General features: G+C 40.3%; 1 protein-coding gene across 4 annotated transcripts in view; it reads right to left on the minus strand.

Annotated features, from left to right (window-relative positions):
* The window catches only part of LOC111157443 (X-prolyl aminopeptidase 3), a 79,757-nt gene that overhangs the window by 22,990 nt on the left and 31,421 nt on the right, over positions 1–25,346 (minus strand). For all 4 annotated transcript variants that reach the window (XM_022518841.1, XM_022518840.1, XM_022518842.1 and 1 more), the window contains 3 exons: positions 23,829–24,031; positions 3,047–3,109; positions 1,881–1,994 (listed from right to left, as the gene is read on the minus strand). In XM_022518841.1, the coding sequence (XP_022374549.1) occupies positions 1,881–1,994; positions 3,047–3,109; positions 23,829–24,031 (380 nt within the window). The remainder of the gene's footprint in view (positions 1–1,880; positions 1,995–3,046; positions 3,110–23,828; positions 24,032–25,346) is intronic.

Below are 25,346 nucleotides of genomic sequence, written 5' to 3' on the forward strand. Positions count from 1 at the left end.
CTGGGATCATGACCTGAGCCGAAGGCAGCTGCTTAACCAACTGAGCCACCCAGGCGTCCCAGAAAGAGAAAGCTTTAGGATATTAAAGAAATTGAATGAGTAGTTAAAAAAAAGGTTTACAAAGGAAAATATTAGGCCCAAATAGTTGTACAGGTTTATTCCATCCAATTTTCAAAAAAAACTCAAATCATTTCACAATATTAAGAAAAGAAACTACTCATTTTATGAACTTAGTTTGGACTTGATATGAAAATCAGAAAAAGACAATATGAGAAAAACAAGCCAATCTCACTCAAGAAAACAAATCAGAACATCCTAAACAACACATTAGCAAGGTGAAACTAGTAGTGCTAAAGATAAAAAAGATGCTTAATTTCACTGATAATTAAGGTAACAGAAATTAAGACCACAATGATACTGTTTTATACCAATTAGAATGGCAGAAATTAATAAGTCTGATAACATTAGGGGATAGAGAGGATGTAGTCAAGAGAATTACACACCACTGGTAGGAGTACAAACAGATACAAATACTTGGGAAAACACATTGTATTATCTTCTCACACTTATGAATTAAAAAAAGTTCCAAAAAACTATTTATAGCAGTATATATAGTTTTATGTAGTTCACAAACAGGCAGAGCTAAATAATATTATTTGGGGAATCATATATACGTTGATACAGCCACTTCAAAAAATCGAGGGAAGACAAAAATTTAGGATAAACAGTTACCTCTGGGAGGGAGGCAATAGGATAGCAAAGCATAAAGACACATAAGTAGATGCATAGAATTGGTAGTGTTCTCTTCTTGGGCTAAGTGATCAGTTCATGGGTATTCATTTAAAAAATACACTGTGTAATTTATGTATTTGCTATATTTATTTTCCTGAAATTACTGAAAATTAAAACAGATAAATAAAAGTGGACTTCGGGGGCGCCTGGGGGGCTCAGTCGGTTAGCTCAGGTCATGAACCTAGGGTCCTGGGATCGAGCCCCACATTGGGCTCTCTGCTTGGCAGGATGTCTGCTTTTCCCTCTCCCTCTGTCTACTGCTTTGCCTCTTGTGCTTTCTCTCTCTGCCAAATAAATAAATAAAATCTTAAAAAAAAAAAACCCAAAAACTAAAAAAAAATAAAAAATAAAAAAATAAAAGTGGATTTGGGAGTGCCCAGGTGGCTCAGTTGGTTAAGCATCTGACTCTTGATCTCAGCGTCATGAGTTTAAGTGCTGCACTGGGCTCCAGGATGACAAAACCCCTTCCCACATCTTTAAAAAAAAAAAAAAAAAAAAGTGGACTTAATAAAGCATATACAGGGCACCTGGGTGGCTCAGTTTGTTGAGCGGCTGCCTTCAGTTTGGGTCATAATCCCAGGGTCCTGGGATTGAGTCCCACATAGGGCTCTCTGCTCAGTGGGGAGTCTGCTGTTCCCCCTACTTGTACATGCTCTGTCAAATAAAAAAAAAAGAAAAGAAATAAAGGCATATACAATTCTCTACGTGTATAGTCACTTGGGGGGGGGAACTATAAAAGATCAGCTTCCTCACAGCTAATAAGGCACTATTAAAAATTTGTCTACTCCCAAAATATGCATGACCCACTGTTGCCCAAGTCCTTTGAGGAGGAATGTTATTAAAAATTATAAGCAGAAAAAAAAAAAGCAGAGGCTTTACAGTAGAATTCTCAGCTCTGCCATAACGAGTTGCCTAATTTTTTAAGTTTATTTTCCTCATCTGTTGAACAGGCATGTTAGTAACTGCTCCTATCTCAGAGTGCTAATACGAGAATCAAATGAGATAATGTCTGTAAAATCATTTTATAAACAATAAAGTGCTTTAGAAGTGGCACCAGAGGAAGTGGCACTGAAGGGCATTTCGTGTACCTTGATGAGCTGATTATTCTTCACATAATGCAAAGTGTTTGACCGATTACCTCCAGCGACCACGGGCGGGTAGGCCAAGATGTCTGCACCACGGGCCCGGCATTCAAATTCAAACTGAAAAACAAGAGCCAAGCGTGACAGAAGACAGGATTTCCTCAGGACTGTGCCAGCCCAGGCTCCCTCCAACAAACAGCCCATCTCTCCATTCAAGTCCTTCTTTTCCATCATTACTGGAGAACGAGTCATCAAATCTAACCGAACTTCTTATACTGCAATTCCACTCTATTTTTTATTTTCCCCCCCATCCTGTTATTTGACCCTATTATTAAGTCTGTTCTGTTCCTCTGAGTGCTCCAAATTTCCTGTGATTTTCAAATTAAGTCCAGAAGAGAACACAGAAAACCTACGATCACGGCTGAGTACAGAGATACAGTCGAGTAACACTCCCATTTTTTATTCTTATTTAGGTAAACGCTGGAATACAGCTTCTGGTTTTAACGACAGCTCTGCATTACTAATTTCAACTTTTTTTTTTTTTTAAGATTTTTTTTTTAATTTATTTATTTGACAGACAGAGATCACAAGTAGGCAGAGAGGCAGGCAGAGAGAGAGGAGGAAGCAGGCTCCCTGCCGAGCAGAGAGCCCGATGTGGGGCTCGATCCCAGGACCCTAGGATCATGACCTGAGCCGAAGGCAGAGGCTTAACCACTGAGCCACCCAGGCGCCCCACTAATTTCAACTTTTTAAACAGCTACCAACCTACATGTGCTGGAAAAGTGAAAAAGGATGCTAGGCAAACGGTAAATTCTACTGCTTTTACTTTGTCCAAGGACAAAGCCAGAGAGTGGCAAGAAGCGGCTGCTCTTTCCAGTACTACTCCAATTCTTGTCCTTTGCATTTACTTGAACAGTATTCTCCGCTCACATTTGACTTAAGTCTTTGCTTCTTCGTCTGTTCTGCTTTGCAATTTTCTTCATTTAATTGTAGCTCTGTGTATTTTAGACATATCTAAATAAATTATCAGTGACCTTTAAGAACCAAATCCTCTCCACTGATACCCTGGTCACTTACATAAAAGCCAACTAGATGCCATCTGCAAATCAATGAAATTACTTTATTTACTATTTTCACCTCCAATAAAACCTTTCCAGTCTTTTAAAGCTCACCTTGGCATAAAGAAAGCCTTCCTCCACAGGAGCTTTACTGGCAAACATGGTCTCTATGAAAGCCTGTAAACAGAATGGAGGATGAACAGTCTCATTTTAAATAGGTTGTTTACTCAAACATTCAAAATACTGGAGCTCAAATGAAAAGCATCCTTCTCCCCAATTTTGTTGACCTGAAGTTGTGACTTTGTGTGTATGATAATATAGATTTCTGAAGAGGAAACTATTGCTTTCAGGACTATTTGACTGACAACATTTAGTGGAAGGGCAACTCAATAATCAGAACATATAGTGGTATGCCAGAATAAGCTACACAGTTACACATTTGTCATTTATGTAATGAAGTAGCCCAGAAATGTATGGAATTACAGACTGAACAGTCCAGTCTATAGTAGGTTTCCCAACCTCAGCACTGTCGACATTTTGGACTACATAACTCTTTGTTGGGTGCCAGCAGCACTTCCCCACTGTGCTAATCAGATACTGCCAGATATCCCTTGAAGGACATAACTGCCCCATGTTCAGAATCAGTGACCTAGAGTATAAATCCTTAATTTCTCTGTGATAGCCATTCCACATGTGTGTTTGTTTCCTTTTTTTATGAACGTACATGTCTATAATTCACCACTGTACCCTAATCCAAAAAAAGATTTTTATTAGATCTGATAGACACACAAAATACAACTCATGGCAGAGTTAAAGAAAAGCAAGCCTTAAAAAGAATGGAACTCAAAAAACTAATAATGCAAACCATAATGACCTTCACGATTACTATGGTAACTATGGATGGGCCGCAAATTTATCTGAGTTTTCTAGCAGCCAGTGTGAAAAGGGAAACTGTCAGCTCTATTTCCCACATCTGTGGGATAAAAATAAATCAGCTGCACAAGGACAGGATTATATGATTCTACCACTCGATTCTCTCAAGTTGTTGTGTTCTAAGAGTGAAGGCAACATGGGAAGGAATGTTTCTGGTAACATTTCTCCAAATACAAGGCAATGACATCACCATAAAGCCCAACAGAGGGAAACAAGTGGGCTGGCCATGGAGACAGCTGCGACTTGCTCCTGCTCCCATTCTGATCCTTGCTCAAATGTTTCCTCCTCAGAGAGGCTTTCCTGACTGCCCTATCTCACTCAGCACCTCGACCACACTTCATCCCTTTCCACTGCTTCCTTTTTCTTCAGAGCATTTAATTTTAGCTGACTATACAGCATGTTTATTTACTGTCTCTCCTCAACTAGAATGTACAATGAGGACAGGGACACATGGCAAGCCTGTCTTGCTCACCACTGTGTCTCTAGAACCTAGGAAGTATCCAGCACTATAGTAAATAATAAATATCTGCTGAATGAATTAGCAATTACAAAGGAAGTTAAAGGATACTTAGTTACATACACACACACAAGAATATTGACAATTTGTCAGTGCTACATTTTTAGCATGAAGCTAAAAAAAAAAAAGGACAAAGTGTGGTATCTCCACTGAGGCTCACTCAAAAGAGGGATTTTTCTTCTCTTTGCTGCACCCTTTGTCTTTTTATTAATTTCCTTTCAAAACTTTACTAAATAGCACAGAAATTTTGTGCGTGCACACATACACACCAACCCCTTATATATGCGTTCATCCACTGATGGATGAGTTATTTGCAACTTCTGGCTATTGTGACCACTGCTTCTGTGAACAAATATTAGAGTACCTGTTTTTAATTCTTCTGGGTATACACCTAGGAGCAGAGTTGTTAGGTCACATGATAAATCTATGTTTAAGTTTTTCAGAAACCTCCAAGCTATTTCCACAGTGGCTGAACCATTTCACAATTGCACTGGTAATGTAAAAAGGTTCCAACTTTCTCACTTGCCTACCAACACTTGCTATTTTCCGTTTGCATGTATTTTAATTTTTTAAATTTATTTTTACATTTTTAATCACCCAGTGCTCATCACTACTGCACTCCTTAATCACCTATTTCACTCAACCCCCTACCCACCTGACTTCTGGTAACCACGTTGTTTTCTATAGTTCTCTGTAGTTGAGAGTCTGTTTCTTGGTTTGTCTCTTTTGTTCCCTTTGATCATTTGCTTTGTTTCTTAAATTCTGCATATGGGTGAACTCATGTTATCTTTCTTTCACTTAGCATTACACCCTCTCCATCCATATGGCAAGATTTCACTTTAAAGGTTAATATTTGGGGCGCCTGGGTGGCTCAGTGGGTTAAAGCCTCTGCCTTCGGCTCAGGTCATGATCCCGGGGTCCTGGGAGTGAGCCCCGAATAGGGTTCTCTGCTGAGTGGGGAGCCTGCTTCCTCCTCTCTCTCTGCCTGCCTCTCTGCCTACTTGTGATCTCTGTCTGTCAAATAAATAAAATCTTTAAAAAAAATAAAGGTTAATATTCCATTTTATCTATCTACCTATCCATCCATCCATCTGACTCTTCCTTATTAATTAATTGATGGGCACTTGGGCTGCTTCCATATCTTGGCTATTGTAAATAATGTGGCTATAAACACAGAGGTGCACATATCCCTTTGAATTAGTGTTTTTGTATTTGTTGGGTAAATACCCAGTAGTGCAATTACTAGATCACAGGGCAGTTCTATTTTTAACTTTTTTTTTTTTTTTAAGATTATTTATTTATTTATTTTTCAGAAAGAGAGCGAGCGAGCACGCACAAACAAGAAGAGTGGCAGGCAGAGGCAGAGAGAGAAGCAGGCTTCCCTCGGAGCAAGGAGCCCGATGCGGGACTCAATCCCATGACCCTGGGATCATGGCCTGAGCCAAAGGCAAAGGGTTAACCAACTGAGCCACCCAGGCATCCCTCTATTTTTAACTTTTTGAGGAAACTACTGTTTTCCATAGTGGCTGCACCAGTTTTTATTCCTACCAACAGTGCAAGAGGGTTCCTTTTTCTCCACATCCTCGCCAATACTTGTTTCTTGATTTTAGATTTTAGCCATTCTGACAGGTGTAAGATGGTATCTCACCATGCTTTGACTTGCATTTCCCTGATAATAAGTGATGATGAGCGTCTTTTCATCTGCCTTTTGCCATCTGCATGTTTTCCTTGTAGAAATGTCCTCTGCCCTTTTCAAAATCAGATTATATCGGGACACCTGGGTGGCTCAGTTGGTTAAGCGGCTGCCTTCGGCTCAGGTCATGATCCCAGCGTCCTGGGATCAAGTCCCACGGGGCTCCTTGCTCGGCAGGGAGCCTGCTTCTCCCTCTGCCTGCCACTCTGCCTGCCTGTGCTTTCTCTCTCTGACCGAAAAAAAAAAAAATCAGATTATTGTTTTTTTGGGTGTTGAATTGTGTAAGTTCTTTATATATTTTGGATATATTTTTGGATAGTTATAATATGTCATTTGCAAATACCTTCTCCCATTCTGTAGGCTGCCTTTTAGTTTTGTTGATTGTTTCCTTCACTGTGCGGTAGCTTTTTATTTTGATGTAGTCCCAATAGTTTATTTTTGCTTTTGTTTCCTTTGCCTTAGGGGACCTTTTTTTTCTTTTTTTAGAGAGAGAGAGTGTGCGTACATGTGTATGAGTGATGCAGTGGTGGGGGGAAGCAGAGGGAGAGAATCTAAGCAGGCTCCATGCCCAGTGGGGAGCCCGACATGGAGCTTGATCTCATGACCCTGAGATCATGACCCTAGCCAAAGTAAAAGCTGGATGCTTAGCTGACTGAGCCACCCACATGCCCCACAGGGACCCTATTTAGAAAAGAGATGCTATAGCCGATCTCAGAGAAATTACTGCTTGTGCTCTCTTAAAGGATTTTTATGGTTTCAGGCCTTGTATTTAGGTCTTTAATGTATTTTGAGTTTATTTTTGTGTATGGCATAAGGAATCGGTCCAGTTTCATTCTTTTGCATGTTGTTTAGTTTTCCCAGCAGGATTTTATTGAAGAGACTGTCTTTTCCCCATTCAATATTCTTTCTTGCTTTTGTCAAGATTAATTAACCATATAAGCATGGGTTTATTTCTGAGCTCTCTATTCTATTCCATTGATCTATGAGTCTATTTTTGTGCCAGTACAATACTGTTTTGATGACTACAGCTTTGAAATAACGAGCAGTCCAGAACTGTGATGCCTCTAGCTTTGCTTTTTCAAAATTGCTTTATTTGGGGTCTTTTGTGGTTCCATACAAATTTTAGGATTGTTTGTTCTAGTTCTGTGAAAAATGCTCTTGGTATTGTGATACGGGTTGTGTTAAACGTGTAGATTGCTTTGGGCAGATAAAGTATTTTAACACTATTTGTTCTTCCAATCCATGAGCATGGAAAGTCTTTCCAGTTCTTTGTGTTGTCTTCGACTTCTTTCATCAGTGTTTTATAGTTTTCAGAGTACAGGTCTTTCACCTCTTTGGTTAGGTTTATTCCTAATTGTAAGTGGGATTGTTTCCTTAATCTCTTTTCTGCTGTTTCATTATTGGGTGTATAGAAATGCAGCAGATTTCTGTAGACTGATTTTGTATCCTGCAACTTCACTGAATTCGTTTATCAGCTCCTGCAGTTTTTTAGTGGTTTTTCGGGTTTTCTCTATATATTATCACGTCATCTGCAAATAGTAAAAGTTTTACTTCTTCCTTACCAATTTGGATACCTTTTATTGCTTTTTTTGTCCGACTGCTGTGGCTATGACTTCCAGTACTATGTTGAGTAAAAGTGGTGAGTGGGGACATCCATGTCTTCTTCCTGACCTTGGGGAAAAGGCTGTTTCTTCCCACTGAAAATGATGCTGGCTGTGGGTTTTTCACATATAGCCTTTATTATGTTAAGGTATGTTCCCTCTAAATTTACTTTGTTAAGGGTTTTGTCATGGATCGGTATTGTACTTTGTCAAATGCTTTTTCTGCATCTACTGAAATGATCATATGGTTCTTATCCTTTCTCCTGCTGATGTGATGTATCATGCTGACTGATTTGCAAATACTGACCCACCCTTGCAACCCAGGAAAACAAACCTCACTTGATCATGGTGAATGATTTTTTTTTTTAATATATTGCTTCCTTCAGTTTGCTAGTACTTTGTTGAGGATATTTGCATCTATGTTCATCAAAGATATTGACCTGTAGTTATCTTCTATTGTGGGGTCTTTATCTGGTTTTGGTATCAGGGTAATGCTGGCCTCATGGCATGAATGTGGAAGTTTTCCTTCCTTTTCTATTTTCTGGAATAGTTTGGGGAGAGTAGGCATTAATTCTTTTTTAAATGCTTGGTAGAATTCGCCTGGGAAGCCATGGGGTCCTGAACTTTTGTTTGTTGGGAGTTTTTTGAGTACTGATTCAATTTCTTTGCTGGTAATGGGTCTGTTCAAATTTTCTATTTCTTCCTGTTTTAGTTTTGGTAGGTTATATGTTTCTAGGAATTTATTCATTTCTTCTACTTGTCAGATTTGTTGGCATATAGCTTTTTTTTTTTTTTAAAGATTTTATTTATTTATTTGACAGAGATCACAAGTAGGCAGAGAAGCAGGCAGAGAGAGATAGGAGGAAGCAGACTCTCTGCTGAGCAGAGAGCCCGATGCGGGGCTCGATCCCAGGACCCTGGGATCATGACCTGAGCCGAAGGCAGAGGCTTTAACCCACTGAGCCACCCAGGTGCCCCGGCATATAGCTTTTGATAGTATTTTCTTACATCTGTATTTCTGTAATGTTTGTTATTTCTCCTCTTTCATTTGTGATTTATCCGGGTCCTTTCTTTTTCTTGAGGAATCCGGCTACAGGTTTATCAATTTTATTGGTTTTTTTCAAAGGGTCAGCTCTTGGTTTTGATTTGTTCTTTTGTTTTAGGTTTTTTTAAAAAGATTTTATTTATTTACTTGACAGACAGAGAGTACAAGTAGGCAGAGAGGCAGGCAGAGAGAGAGAGGGGGAAGCAGGCTCCCTGCCAGAGCAGAGAGTCCGATGCGGGACTCGATCCCAGGATCCTGGGATAAGACCTGAGCTGAAGGCAGTGGCTTAACCCACTGAGCCACCCAGGCACCCTGTTTTAGATTCTGTATCATTTATTTTCTACTCTAATCTTCATTATTTCCTTCTTTCTGCTAGGTTTAGGCTTTCTTTTTTTTTCTTCTAGTTCCCTTAGGAGTAAGGCTAGGTTGTTTGAGATTTTTTTTTTCTTGCTTCTTGAGGTAGGCCTATATTGCTAAAAGCGTCCCTGTTAGGACTGCTTTGGCTGCATCTCAAAGGTTTCAAAATGTTTGCTTTCATTTTCATTTGTTTCCATGTGCTTTTTTATTTCTTCTATTTCTTGGCTGACCCATTCATTGTTTAGTAGCATGTTACTTAACCTCTATGAATTCGTGGTCTTTCCAGATTTTTTCCTGTGGTTGAATTCTGGCTTCACAGTGTTGTGGTCAGAAAACATGCATGGTATAAGTTCAATCTTTTGGAACTTGTTTTGTGACCTTATATGTGATCTATTCTGGAGAATATTCCATGTGCACTTGAAAATAATGTGTATTCTTCTTAGGATGGAATATTCTGAATATAACTGTTGAATCCATCTGGTCCAGGATGTCATTCAAAGCCAGTTTCCTTGTTGATATTCTGTTTAGATGATCTTTCCATTGATGTAAGTGGGGTGTTAAAGTTCCCTACTCTTACTGTATTATTATTAATTCTTTTATGTTTGTTATTAATTGTTTTATGTATTTGGGTGCTCCCATGTTGGGTGCATAATTATTTAAAATTGTCCCTTTCATTATAGTGTATTTGTTTGTATCTTGTTATAGTCTTTGTTTTAAAGCCTATTTTGTCTGATATAAGTATTGCTACTCTGGCTTTTTTTAAAAAAAGATTTTATTTATTTATTTGAGAGAGACAGAAGCAGGCTGCTCGATGAGCAGGGAGCCCCACCCAGGGCTCAATCCCAGGACAATGGGATCATGACCTGAGCTTACGGCAGATATTTAGCGACTGAGCCACCCAGGCACCTCTACTCCAGCTTTCTTTTTACAACCATTTGCATGATTAATGTTTCTCCATCCCTCACTTCCAATATGCAGGTGTCCTTAGGTCTAAAATGAGTCTCTGTAGACTACAGATGGTCTCCTATAGACTGTAAACATAGATGGGTCTTATGTTTTTACCCATTTTGTCACCCTGTCTTTTTTTTTTTTTTTTTTAAAGATTTTATTTATTTATTTGTCAGAGAGAGAGAGAGGGAGAGAGAGCAAGCACAGGCAGACAGAATGGCAGGCAGAGGCAGAGGGAGAAGCAGGCTCCCTGATGAGCAAGGAGCCCGATGTGGGACTCGATCCCAGGACACTGGGATCATGACCTGAGCCGAAGGCAGCTGCTTAACCAACTGAGCCACCCAGGCGTCCCACCCTATGTCTTTTGATTGGAGTGTTTAGTCCATTTACATTCAAAGTAATTATTGGTAGATTAATTGCCATTTTATTACTTGCTTTGTGGTTGTTTCTGAAGATTTTCTCTGATCCTTTATCTTTTTCTCTTTCATGGTTTGCTGGTTTTCCTTAGTGATATATCTGGATTTCTTTCTCTTTACTCCCTGCATATTTATTAATGGTTTCTAATTTGTACTTACCATTAGGTTTGTATATAACATCTTCTCATATAGCAGTCTATATTAAGTTGATGGTTGTTTAAGTTTGAATCCATTCTTTACTCCTCTCCTCCCGACATTTTAGATATATGGTATCATATTTGACATCTTTTTATTTTGTGAGTTCCTTGGCTGATTTAAAAAAAAAAGATTTTATTTATTTGTCAGAGAGAGAGAGAGAGCGCACAAGCGGCGGGGCAGTAGGCAGAGCAAGCAGAGGGAGAAGCAGGCTCCCCACTGAGCAAGGAGTCTGATGTAGGACTCAATCCCAGGACCCTGGCATGACCTGAGCCAAAGGCAGCTGCTTAACGAACTGAGCCACCCAGGTGTCCTGCTTGGATGATTTTTAACAGATATATTTATTCTTACTACTTTTGTGTTTCCTATCTTCATATCGTCATTTTTGGTCTTTCCTTTCCACTCAGAGTCCCCTTTAATATTTCTTGCAGGACTGGTCTAGTGGTCATGAACTCCTTCAGCTTGTTTTATGTTTGTATGGGAAGCTCTTTTATCTTTCCTTCTATCTTGAAGTTAGCTTTGCTAGATAAGCGTATTCTTGGCTGCAGGTTTTTCCTATTCAGCACTTTGAATGTATCATGCCACTCCTTTCTGGCTTGGAAGTTTCTGCTGAAAAATCTGACAGCTTTATGGGGTTTCCTTTATATGTAACTGTCTTCCTTTGTCTTACTGCTTTTAGCATTTTTTTTTCTTTTCTTTCTTTCTTTCTTTCTTTTTTTTTTTTTTAAAGATTTCTACTTACTGGGCACCTGGGTGGCTCAATGGGTTAAGCCTCTGCCTTCGGCTCAGGTCATGATCTCAGGATCCAGGGATCGAGTTCCGCATCAGGCTCTCTGCTCAGCAGGGAGCCTGCTTCCCTCTCTCTCTCTCTGTCTGCCTCTCTGCCTACTTGTGATCTCTCTCTGCCAGATAAATAAATAAAGTCTTAAAAGAAAAAAAGACTTTTATTTATTTATTTGTCAAAGAGAGAGTGTGGGGAGGGGCAGAGGGAGAAGAAGGCTCTGCACTGAGCAAGGAGCCTGATGTGGGACTTGATCTCAGGACCCTGGGACCATGAACCAAGCTGAAGGCAGATGCTTAACCCACTGAATCACTCAGGCGTCCCTATTTTTCTTATTGTATTTTGCCATTCATTCATTCATTCTTTTATTACTTAAAGTTTACTTATAAGCAATCTCCATACCCAATGTTAGGCTCTAACTCATGACCCTGAGATCAAGAGCCACAAGCTGTACCAACTGAGCCAGCCAGGTGCCTCTGTATTTTGCCATTTTAATTTTAATATGTCTTTGTATGGATCTGCTTTTGTTGGTTTTGTTGGTGACTTTCTGTGCCTCCTGGATCTGGAGGTTTCTTTTCCTATATTAGGGAAGTTTTCACCTATTATTTCTTCAAATAAATTCTGTCCCTTTTTCTCTCTTTTTTTCTGGGACTCCTATAACATGAATGTTGTTATGTTTGATGGAGTCACTGAGTTCCGTAAGTCTATTCTCATTTTGCATAATTCTTTTTTTCTCCCTTTTGTTTATCTTGATTACTTTCCATTACTTTATCTTCCAGGTTCAGATTTCTGTTTCTTCCGGCCTGCTGTTCATTCCATCAAGCAGGTTTCTCATTTTGTTTACTGAGCCCTTTATCTCTGCTATATTATTCCTTATCTCTGGGTGATGCACTCTATTCTTTTCTCAAGTAAGTAACCTTATGTTCATTGCTTTAAATTCTCCATCAGGCATGTTAGTTATATCTGTTTTGTTTATAGCTCCCTGGCCATGGCCTTGTCCTGTTCCTTCATTTGGGGCAAATTCCTCTGCCATATCATTTTGTCTAAGTCTCTGTACCTGTTTCTGTATGTTAGGACAGTCAGGTACAGCTCCTGTTCTTGAGGGTCATGGTTTTATGAAGACGACGACCTGTATTGCCCTGTAATGCAGTGTTGCAGGGCCTGGTGCTTCTGGGAGTAACTCCAATGTGTGGTGCTTGCACCCTGTTGTTGTGTCCTGGCTGCTTTATCCTTTAGGCCAGTTGTCTTCAGGGCCTCCCTCTGCCTGTTGTGAGCAGTGTCTGGTCCCTGGCCTGAATGTGGTGGATTTCAACGAGGTAAGTTCTGGTTTGCTTGTGAAATGAGACCTGTTGCTGCTGCCACTGGAACCAAGGCCTTATAAAACTCCCAGGCTGGGAGACACGGTGTTGGCAGGGGTTTGGGTCAGTCTTCTGGGGGAGGGTGCCCCATGAGCTGGGACTGAGGGAGTGTGAGTGGGAAGGGTAGTTCCATTAGAGCACTGGAGGTGGGGCTTGGTGTAAGCAAGGTGGGTAGCAAGTGCTGATGCTGTGCTGATTCTCATAGGTGGCCCTGTACTTATGCTGAAGGGTGGAGGAGAGAAACGGAACCTGCCAGTTCCTTTATTCCCACAGGGATCTCTCCATGACTGCTGCCTCTCTGGGACATGCTCTGAGATGAGCAACCAACCCCCTCACTTACAGTGTGTGCCCCAGATGCTCTTCAGATAGCTCTTTCCATGCTGTATGTCCGCAGGCTATTTGCTCTGCCTTCTCTCCAAGAACAGCTCTAATGTCCTCTGAGCTCTTCCAGAGCCAAGTATGCTAACCTTTCAAGCTCCAGGCTTTAAGCCCTGCTGGTTCCAAGAACTCCTAAAATTTGGGCCATCCTGCTTTCCAAGCCAACTCTTATGGGGATTTGTTTTCCCCATGTGCTCCCTTGTGTGCTAGTTTGCGTCTTTGCCCTTCACTGGGACTGAGGCTCCCTCCCCACCACAGTGGCCACAATCCGATTATTTCCCAAGCCATGCTTCTGCACTTCTTCCCTACTTTCATGTGGCTTCTTCCCTACTTTTAGTTGTAAAGTTTGTCCTGCCAGTCTTCAGATCAATTTCTGGGAAACTTAGGATGATTTGACAGTTATCTAGTTTTATTTGTGGGATGAAGTGAACTTAGGGTTCTCCTATTCCACCAACTTCTTCCCCTCCTGTGTCTTTTGCTTTTAAATTGTAGTCATCTTACTGGGTATGAAGTGGTATCCCATTTTGGTTTTGATTCTCATTTTCCTAACAGTAAATGATATAAAGCATCTCTTCATGTGCTTATTGGTCATCTGTGTATCTTCTTTGGGGAAATGCCTATTTAAGTCCTTTGCCCATTTTTAAAAAAGATTATTTATTTATTAGTTATTTGGTGTGGGGAGAGAGAGTGAGCACGACTGGTGGGGAGAGACAGAGGGAGAGGGAGAAGCAGGCTCCCCAATCACCAGGGAGCCTGACTTGGGGCTCAATCCCAGGACCCCAGGATCATGACCTGAGCTGAAGGCAGACACTTAACTGACAGCCATCAAGGCACCCCCTCTACCGATTTTTTTTTTACAAGATTTTATTTGACAGAGAGAGAGGAAGAGAGAGCACAAAGAGGGGGAGCGGCAGGGAGAGGGAGAAGCAGGCTCCCTGCAGAGCAGGGGAACCCTGATATGGGACTCAAACACAGGACTCTGGGATCATGACCTGAGCTGAAGAGAGTGGCTTAACCAAATGAGCCACCCAGGCACCCCCCTCTACCACCATTTTAAAAACTGGGTTGCCTTTTTGTTTTTGAGTTGCAGGAGTTCTTTACCTATTCTGGATACTAGATAGACCTTTATTGTATATATTGCTTGCAAATATTTTCTCCTATTCTATAGACTTTCTTTTCACTTTTTTGATAGTGTTGCTTAATTGATGCACAGTTTTTAATTTTAATGAAGTTGAATTTATCTGTTTTTCTTGTGTTGCTTATTTTGGTGTCATATCTAAGAAGCCATTGCCAAATTCAAGGTCATGAAGATTCACCTCTATGTTTCTGCTAAGCTCTTAAGTTTAGGTCTTTGAGCCATTTTGAGTGAATTTTTTCCATATGGTGTGAGGTAGGGATCCAACATCATTCTTTTGCATGTAGATATCCAGTTGTTCTAGCATATCTGAATTATCCTTTTTTTTTCAAAGATTTTATTTATTTATTTGACAGAGATCACAAGTAGGCAGAGAGGCAGACAGAGAGAGAAGAGGAAGCAGGCTCCCTGCTGAGCAGAGCCCGATGCGGGGCTCGATCCCAGGATCCCAGGATCATGACCCGAGCCGAAGGCAGAGGCTTTAACCCACTGAGCCACCCAGGTGCCTCTATCTGAATTATTCTTTTTTTTTTTTTTTTGAATTATTCTTAATTAAATACACATTAAAGCATTATTTTTGAAAGGAAAAGAATGATTCTGATAAAGAGGATGAAAATGCTACTATGAGCTTGGGTAACTGCCAAGCCATCCCTGGTTTGAATGAGCACTGGCTTTGACATCAGTAGAATCAGGAAATAACAAAACCCGAATTTTAGCAATTAGCAAAATAGACTGGAAGGGAAAAGCAAATCAATGGCAGTTCCATTAAAAACTCAGTGGTGTTTGCTGCTTTGCTGAAAGCAAGCTGACTCTGCAGAAGAGTTTCACCTTTGTGGCCGGCAGGTGGAGCTCCAACCAAAGGAACCCAGGCCACTTAAAAAAAATTGTTTTTTCTTTTTTCTTTCTTTCTTTCTTCCTTTCTTTTCTTTTTTTTTTTTTTTTTTTAGATAAATCAGCTGTGAGACACATTGCAACTAATTCAAGCAGGGAAACTGATGATGGAGGACAAAATATCATGAAAAGGATTATTCAGTGAAGGAAATAAGCCATTTTGCAGTTTTATATACAACAATTTGATTAATTCTTTTAAAAAATGGCTCCTGAGAATTTTTTATCGGGGAGCAGTATCTCTGGCTTTAAACACTAATGAGAGTAGGGAAATTTTAGGGCTCACTGTGGTTCACAGGACAATCCCTAGATTACTAGAATGGATTAAGGGAGGGGTCCAGTATAGAAGGGCAATTGCCCTGCCTCTCCCTTGTTATATCAATGGCCACTGCCTCCTGAAGCTGCATGGAGGCTGTGGATGTAGAATAGTACTGCCCTGGTTATCTGATGAAGGAAATGAACACCCTGATGGGAAGCTCCTTACTTAGGTTATGACTGACACTGTAATAAAGGATTTCATATATGACTTTGTTGTTGGACCCCAGGAGGATGTAAAAAGACAGTTTCAGATCTTTAATCTCAACTTCCTCCTACAGATAATAAAAAGATAATGAGTTTAGCACTTCACAGGAGAAATAAAATCCAGTAAGAAAGAGGACATGGAAAGAAATAAAATTGGGCCCTTGTCTTTTTTGTTGTTGAGTATAAGTCCTTTATGTATTCTGGATATTCGAATGTTATCAAATATAGACTTACAAATATTTCTCTTGTTTATAAGTTATCTTTTTACTCCCCTGATAATGTCTTTTGATGCACAAAAGTTTTTAATTTTGATGAAGTCCAATTTATCTATTTTTGTTGTTGTTACTACTGCTTTGGGTGCCATATCTAAGAATCCACTGCCAAATCCAAGGTCATGAAGATTTACCCATATGTTTCTGCTAAGAAACACATACAAAAATTAACTAAAAAAATGGATCAAAGACCAAAACATAAGAGCTAAAACTATAAAACTCTTAGAGGAAAACATAGGGGGAAAGCGTCATGACCTAGGTTTGGCAATAATTTTTTTCTGATATAAGACCAAAAGCATAGGCAACATAAGAAAAAACTGATAAATGTTGTATGATTCTACTAGGCAAGTTCACAGTAGGCTTGAGGTTACTAGAGGCTGGAGGGAGGGGAAATGGGAGTTATTGTCTAATGGTTACAGAGTTTCTATGTGGGACGATGAAAAAGTTCTGGAAATAGATAATGGTGCTGGTTGCACAACAGTGCGAATGTACTTAATACCACAGAGTTGTACACTTAAAAAAAAACAGCAAATGGAAAGAAAGTAAGAAAGGGGCAACAATTCAGATCCTGAAACAATTCAGTTTTTTATGTTTAATTGAAAATGAAATAAAAAGGCAGAAACTGAAGAGTGCCAGGCTTTGATAATTTTACAGTAAGGCAGAGAAAAGGCAACTGCCTCAAACTTCCCAGGGTATAAAAATCCCAAGGCAGACACACTCAATTTATCGGAGTTTAGAGGAATTTTAGAAAGAAAAACATTCCAACGAGCCACTATCATCAGATGTAAAAATACTGGCTTTTAATATAAAGATAATAATGGAAAAAGAAGATTGCTCTGCTTCATATCATGCCAGGTCATCTCTGGCAAGGAACTCAAGACATTTTAACAAATGGGTGATTGAATGGCTGGAAGTAGAGAAGAAACTCTTTTAGATCTACTGAATATGGAACACATTATGCAGCACTAGCCTGGGGCTGCAAATGAACCCCTTAGGGATGACAGAATTAACTCAAGGCAATCTAGGGATGCTACTGTGAAAAGAATAAAAATTAAAGTCTGTTTGAAAGCTGGAATGTATGGGGTGCTTGGGTGGCTCAGTTGGTTAAACGACTGCTTGGGCTCAGGGTCCTGGGATCAAGCCCCACATCGGGCTCCCTGCTCAGTGGGGAGCCTGCTCCTCCCTCTCTCTCTGTTGCTCTGCCTTGCTTGTGCTCTCTTGCTCTCTGTCAAATAAATAAAAATCTTTAAAAAAGAATAATTTTTTTTTTAAAAGCTGGAATGTATGATTGAAAAAGAGGGTACTGTGATGTCTCCCTGACTGTATAATTGACACGAATATAATGTTTGAGTAAAAACTCCTCCCCGTACTGGGTAATAAGAAAAAAGGAATAACTTGGATCCTCCCTTCATCTAGCATTCATCAGACATGCAACCTGGGAGCCTTTAAAATTAACCTAGGCCAATTCAACTAGTAAATTTGAAACATTAATGGATACTTTGAAGGCAGTAAGAAATTACTATCCTAAATAAAGAAATGTCAGATACAAGTATATTAGTGTCCATAAACTAACTGAAATAGGCCAGTGTGGCCAATGAGGAAGACTGATGAATCAGGTTATGAACAGTGGACTATAGGAGGCTCCATAAAGCCACACCCTTTAGAGCCTCAGCTGTCTCCAGTACAGTCTGGACCATTCAACTCATACAAGCTAAAGGTGACCGGTATTCTCTATTGATCTGGCTAATGCCATTTTCTCGTTAACAATTACCAGGGAGAGCCAACAACAATTTGCATTCATGTGACTGGTTTACAACATACAGTATTACCTCAAAATTATTAACTCTTCTGAATATTGTCACAATCTGATGAGGCAGGACTGAGATCTAATTTAGCTGGACAATACAATATATTGATGGTACTATTAATTTCTTTTTATTTTCCCTTTTATTTTATTTAGTTTTTAAAATACGCTCCATGCCAAATGTGGAGCCCAGTGTGGGGGCTGAATTCACGCCCAGGAGATTAAGACCTGGGCTGAGATCAAGAGTCAGAGGCTTAATTGACTGAGCCACCCAGGCACCCCAGAATTATTATTTTCACCTGAAACTCCAGATCAAGTTAAAAGCGACTTTCCTAAGGTCATAAACCATATAACTGACTGACTAACCTTGCTAGAAATATAGGGCTGCACAAAGACTATGGAATTTGGGGAGATTACATGGGTTGGAGCAATCTGTGACAGATCACAGACCACTAGGAATAAAGTGTTATCAGTTCCTGACCCTCACATCAAAGAGGTTCAACAACACCTACTGCGCCTCTTTGGGTTTTTTTTTTTTTTAATTATTTACTTATTTATTTTTTAAGATTTTATTTATTTATTTGACAGAGATCACAAGTAGGCAGAGAGGCAGGCAGAGAGAGAAGAGGAAGCAGGCTCCCTGCTGAGCAGGGAGCCCGATGCGGGGCTTGATCCCAGGACCCTGGAATCATGACCCGAGCCAAAGGCAGAGGCTTTAACCCACTGAGCCACCCAGGCGCCCCGCCTATTTGGTTTTTAGAGAAACCATACTGCACTTAGGGATGTTGTTGGCCCCAATTCATAAAATCACAATGAAAAAGGCCTTATTTGATTAGGGCCCTTAACAAAAAAAGCCTTCTTAGAACTGCAGAAGGCTACGGCTTAAGCTATTATGCTAGGACCATATGATCCTCACACTGAAATGATATCAGGAAATGTCGGCCACTGCACTCATCCCAACTGGAATTTCCAGCAAAAGCCATAATCACTACTCCAAGATGACCCTTGGCTTTGATAGTAAGGCATTTTGATGTTGCTTTCCACTCTATGTCTTTTGAAAGACAATTGCTCATTTATTTTGGGACATTTGCTGAGTTTGCCCCAATAACAAAAAGACTTTTAAGAGCAAATTAAGACCTGAAATACATATCATATCACTGCTGATGTCAGGAAAACATTACAGTAAGAAGGGCGATGCCCAAAAAAGTTTTATCATGAAATGGAAATGCACTATACAAAGCATGATACTGGGGGGCAGGACAGACTCACATTTATGAGCCTTTTTTCCTTTCCTTTCCTATGAGCCTTCTTTTCCTTCTCTTGTTTCATCCACTGACCAAGGATGCCAGGTAATTGGTCTGGTTCACAGATGGTAGTTTCAGAATTGAGAGTAATTCTGTACAGAAAGCAGGTGCTCTGAGTCCAGCAGAAGGTAAAATCCTCACGGAAGAGGGTAATAACAAGTCAGTCCACTGAGCTGAATTATATGCTGTGTTCTTACCTGTGATAGAACTAGATAAAAATAAAAGTCCTGCTATTTGGGCAAATACTGATCCTAGGCTGTTGCCAATTGCCTTGCGATTGGTCTAACAAATGGGCCATAAATAACTGGAGAGTAAAAGAGCCCCACGTGGGAGGGTGCTGCTCTCTGGAAATCTCTATGAAAAAAAATTTTTGTTGTTGTTAAGATTTTATTTATTTGCAAGAAAGTGGGTGAAAGTGAGACAGAGAGAGTACATGAGTGGGGTGGGGAGGGGGCAGAGGGAGAAGTAGACTTTCCCCTGATCAGGGAGACCGATGTGGGACTTGATCCCAGGATCCTGGGATCATGACCTGAGCCGAAGGCAGAAGCTTAACTGACTGAACTGCCCAGGTACCCCTCTATTTAAATTCTGAGGGCAAATCAAAGCAGGCCATAACGATACTTACCAAAGAAACCCAATGCCAGGGTTTGAAGGTAACTGCAATCAATAAATTGATGGCCTAGTAAGTTCTCTTGAAATGGCAATGAATGTCCATGAAAGGAATGGGACGTGGAGGAACTCAAGTCAGGCAGCAATGCACAAAACAATGACACAGACCACTGGGCTCCACTGAAGCTCAAAAAAAAAACTGCATTAGTTGCCAATGGTACAATCCCATTTTTCTGTACTTATCCAATCTGTCCCCTCTACTACTAGAAATGGACTAACCAGAAAATTCTACTTCAGGGGGAAAGGTGTGGGTTAAAATTAGTGATGAAAGAACGAAGAAAGGCCAGATTGTTGCTGAGGGGAAGGGAGCCAATAAATGAGTGCCACGAAAGGGAAAATCTAACATAATTTTGGTGCCTAAAGAGATGCTTAAAGCAAGAAAGTAGTATTTTCTCTTAGCTTTGATTTAGAAGCCTGTTGGGGCAAAGGACTCTGACAGAGTCTCCTTTTCTGAAGAGCCTTTTTGGCTCTTTTTGAGCTGAACAATAACTATCCTAACAAATACACTTCCCAGGGTGACATATATCCTCAAAACAGATGAAGAAATAAATGGGAGCTCTGTCAACAATGCAAATGCTTTTTCATTCTCATTTCACAGGACGGATCTATTATAGAGGAGCTGTGCTGGGAATCAACCTGTGTTGTAAAATGTTTAGTGGGCTGAATTTGAAAAACATTGCCTATTAATCTAAAAGAACATCATGTGGCACTAATAATGATGATGGTTTAAAAAAGATGCCAGAGTGGTGCGTGGGTGGCTCAGTTGGTGAAGCCTCTGTCTTTGGCTCTGGTCATGATCTCAGAGTCCTGAGATCGGGCCCTGAGTGGGGCCTCCTGTCTCTTTCTCCCTCTCCCAACACCCCACCATGGCTCATGCTCTCTCTCAAATAAATAAAATCTTAATAAATAAAAACATACCAGAATATGGTGATAGAATGTTATCTAATGCATATCCCTTTTGCCAAAATATTATGTATAAAAATAGCTATTTGCCCTGTTATCTTTGGTAAACAGGCAAAAGGGCAAGGAACAATGGGGACACCTGGATCACTGATAAAGGGTAAGAAGTAGGTATAACTTGGTGGGCCCACATTCCTGAGAACTATGAAATTTGTTTGGTTATGGGAAGTGCTATGAAACACTCAAACCACTATTAGGAGTGATTACTATTCATATGATCTAAGCCTGGGGGAATTAACATTTTTGAAGTACCAAATGTATTTCCTAATTGTATAAAGGCAGTTAGTACTCAATGACAACATGGCTGCTGTTGGCCCATTTGAAATATGAGAGCATTAGTGGAATTAGAAGCTGCTTAGGAGGGGTGCCTGGGTGGCTCAGTGGGTTAAAGCCTCTGCCTCCCTGGGGTCCTGGGATTGAGCCCCACATCGGGCTCTCTGCTCAGCAAAGAGCCTGCTTCCTCCTCTCTCTCTGCCTACTTGTGATCTCTGTCTGTCAAATAAATAAAATCTTTAAATAAAAAGCTGCTTAGGAGTATCTGGTCAGGCAGGTTTTTTTGTTGTTGGTTTTTTTTTTTTTTTTTTGTTTTTTTGTGGAAACGGCAGGGGGCCCGGGGGGGGGGGGGGGGGGGGGGGGGGGGGGGGGGGAGGGGAAGGGCAGCAGAGGGAAAGAATCCCTCAAGCAGACTCTCCGTGGAGCACAGAACTTGATCCAAAAACCCATGAGATCAGGACCCTAGCTGAAACGAAGAGTCAAATGCTGAATGGGCTGTGCCACCCAGGCATATTTGCTATTATTGTTATGTTTTAAAGATTTTATTTATTTGAGAGAGTGAGCATGAGTGGGGCATGGGCAGAGAGAGAGGGAGAAGTAGGCTCCTGCTGAGCAGGGAGCCTGACACGGGGCTCAATTCCAGGACCCCGGGATCATGACCGGAGCCGGAAGCAGATGCTTAATCAACTGAGCCACCCAGGTGCCCTGGCATATTTGTTTTTAATGAGGAAAGACATACTGCTGAAAAAGACCTACGAAGGGGCGCCGGGGTGGGTCAGTTGGTTAAGCAACCAAGTCTTGATTTCAGCTCAGGTCCTATTATCAGGGATATGAGATCATGCCCCAGTACTGGACAAATTTTAAACAGGACTAGAGTGCCTCCTACAGTAGATCATAGGGACGCCCGCCTGGCTCAGTCAGTAGAGCATGAGGGGCCTGGTCTCAGGGTTGTGAGTTCAAGTTCCACGTTGGGTGTAGATATTACTGTGGGTTAATTCCTGAAATGAACTTGAGTTGTTTTGCTAAATTCCTGCATGGCACTGACTCTGGTAGAGACATAGCATGAAATACACTCATTAAAAGTATTGTGATGGCAACAAACACATGAAAAGATGCTCAACATCACTAACCGTTAGGAAAATGCAAATCAAAACCACAGTCAGATACTCTTTCATACACTAGAATGGCTATTATCAAAAAATAGAAAACAAGTGTTGGCATGGATATGAAAAATTGGAACCCTGTCCATTGCCAATGGGAATCTAAAATGGTACAGGTACTAGGAAATCTAGTATGGTGGTTCCTCACAATACTGAACACAGAATGACCATTTCATCTATTAGATCTACTTCTGGGTGTATATGCAAAAGAAATGAAAGTAGGGGTTTGAAAAGCAGAATGTGCATAGCAGAATTATTCACAATTCCTAAAGACAGAAAAAACCCAAATGTCCATCAACACAGGAACAGATAAATAAAATGCTGCATATACATAAAATGACGTATTATTCAGTCTTAAAAAGAAGGGAAATTCAGAGGTGCCTGGGTGGCTCAGTTGTTAAGCATCTGCCTTCAGCTCGGGTCATGATCTCAGGGTCCTGGGATAGAGCCCCGCATCAGGCTCCCTGCTCAGTGGGGAGGCTGCTTTCTCCCTCTCTCACTTCCCCTGCCTGTGTTCCCTCTCTCGCTGTGTCTCTCTCTGTCAAATAAACAAATAAAATCTTAAAAAAAAAAATAAAATAAAATAAAAAAAAAAGAAGGGAATTTCTGATATATACCACAGCATGGTTAAATACTGGAAATATTTTGCTTGATGAAATAAATCAGAAATAAATGAACAAATATTGTATGACTCCACTTATATGAGGCGTGTAAAGTAGTCAAATTATAGACTCAGAAAATAATACGGTTGTCACCAGAGGCTAGAGGGAAGGAAAAATGGGAAGTTATTGTCTAATGGGTAGAGAGTTTCAACATGGAATCATAAAAAAGTTCTGGAGATATATTGTAGGGGTGATGGCATGACAAGGATGTCACTGAACTGTACACTTAAAAATGGATAAAGTGCAAATGTTATGTTATATATATTTCACCACAATTAATGAAAAGTGTTACAAGGAATTTGGGGGCAGTTTGTACCAGCTTCTGAATACTGATAACAGTGAGATTAATGGTTTGTACTTGGTCTCTCTTTGGGCTCTCTGAAGGGCTTTGCTATTGTACAGCAGGAATAGGCCAATATGACCAAAACCACAAAAATCCCTAGTTGAGATTCCATTTCAGGTTCCCTGGTTCCAAGGTGTTCTGTGTGTACATCTGTGGTTTCTTATCCATGAGAGGAAAATGCATTCTGCCCAACCCTTACTGAAGACCTGCACGACAACAGGAGCCTGCCCCTGGCTTCTCTGGACCCTTCTGTGAGACAGCCACTGACTATGACAGGTATTCTTACTTTAATGCTGTTGCTGTACTATACCCCTTTCCTATAATAAATTGTATTTTAGCTTTGCAAGCACTGTCATTTTGGGTCCCAGGTCTTCCTTAGCAATCAAACTGTGTTTAACTGTCACTATTACTGTAGTTATTATAAGGAAAGGAAATACAATGACTTAATTTATGTTGTTCTAAGGAGAAACAACTAAGATCATGGGTGAAAGATACAAGAAGGCAGATTAATCTTGCCTCGTGAGGTACTGAGCAAGTCTCTAGACATGTTCATTAAACATTAAAGAAGAAAGTAGATGCTCATCTACTATAAGATTCCTGCACTGGGCACCTCAAAGTACCCACCAAAACATAAGAACTTAGATTTTTTAATTTGGAAAAACTTTTTCAATAGGAACCATACCTGTGATGTTAGCTTCCCAGCAATCTGCATTCTCTCAATTTCTGCAGGAGATTTGATCAGCCGGAGGCGCTGTACCAGCTGCTGGACAGCTCGAACCTTATTCTTGCTCCTGGCTTTGACCTCAGTCAGATGCTGCATGTAGTCAGAGTGAAGCTGTGCGTGAGAGGGCCTCATCCAGTCATACCAGACCATATTTGTCTCATCTTAAAATGAGCAGCAAAAAAAATATTTAAAATAAAACTAACAGCAACAAGAAATACCAATGGTCATGAACAAGAGTGAAAATTACAAAACCTGTGACATATAACTTTCAAGTGTTTAGCAAAAACTCTCTCAGGACTGAAGCAACTGAAGGGTGATTATGTATCATTGGAAAGGCTAATTCCCTGCAAAGGGCAAGATATTCTGACATCAAATATACAGCTTTTCTGCCCCCAAACTTCAGAGTTCCTTATAAAGATGGTAGATAGGGCTAAAGCCTTTTCTCCAGCTTTGATTTCATTCATTATTTATTAAAATTTAAAGAACTCCACAACTGAGCTAGAGGCACTAGTGAATAACTGAACGTAAGAGGACAGAAAAAAAATACACAGATCTTGACCTCCTGGTTAAAAGTATTCTCTTTCTTTGCAATCTCAGTGTTAGTGAAAGGAGGTTCTCATCTCATTTAGAAGCAATATTACATGGCTATGCAAACACTCTAGTGGATAATGTATGCTAACCCACACTTAACTAGAAGCCTTGCCTTTCCCATCTGTCATATATTCCCATTTAACAACCACATTCTCCTAATTCTAGAGACCCAAGGAACTGGTCTATATGGGCCTGAGATATAAGATGTGAGGACTCACGTTGAGAATCACTTACACCAGGTCTCCATTCATCCTTTCCTTTTTTCCTGATGTGGCCTAACAGCACCATTCCCAACAACTGAAGTCTGAAGGGTTGTATGTTTTATATAAAGTATTTGGGATAGAAGAGGGGGAAAATCCTAAAAATTTTGATTGGTTACATACTAATGACACAACCTCCTGAATATTTTCATTTTAAAATAAAAATGGTTTTAAGTATATATTACAGGTCAAATGCTAATCTTATTAATAGAAATTTAACTGTACTTTTAAAACAGTAAAACCACTTCTACTACCTGTTCTTAGTATATGAAATCAGAGCCCAACTTTTTTTGGTTTTTATACTTTTAAATTAATATCATTTCATGAATCTTTTCCTCTGCCTACTAATCTAGTAAACTACTAACATTAAAAATGGTGAATGAGGGCGCCTGGGTGGCTCAGTGGGTTGGGGCCTCTGCCTTCAGCTCGGGTCATGGTCCTGGGGTCCTGGGATCGAGGCCCACATCGGGCTCTCTGCTCAGCGGGGAGCCTGCTTCCTCCTCTCTTTCTGACTGTCTCTCTGCCTACTTGTGATCTCTCTCTGTGTCAAATAAATAAATAAAATCTTTAAAAATGGTGAATGAGAAATACTTTTGAGAAATACACTTGGTGTAAGGTTTTATTT

The sequence above is a fragment of the Enhydra lutris genome, unplaced genomic scaffold (assembly GCF_002288905.1).
Source record: "Enhydra lutris kenyoni isolate GAN:26980312 unplaced genomic scaffold, ASM228890v2 scaffoldscaffold55, whole genome shotgun sequence".
In the NCBI taxonomy this organism is placed as follows: domain Eukaryota; kingdom Metazoa; phylum Chordata; class Mammalia; order Carnivora; family Mustelidae; genus Enhydra; species Enhydra lutris.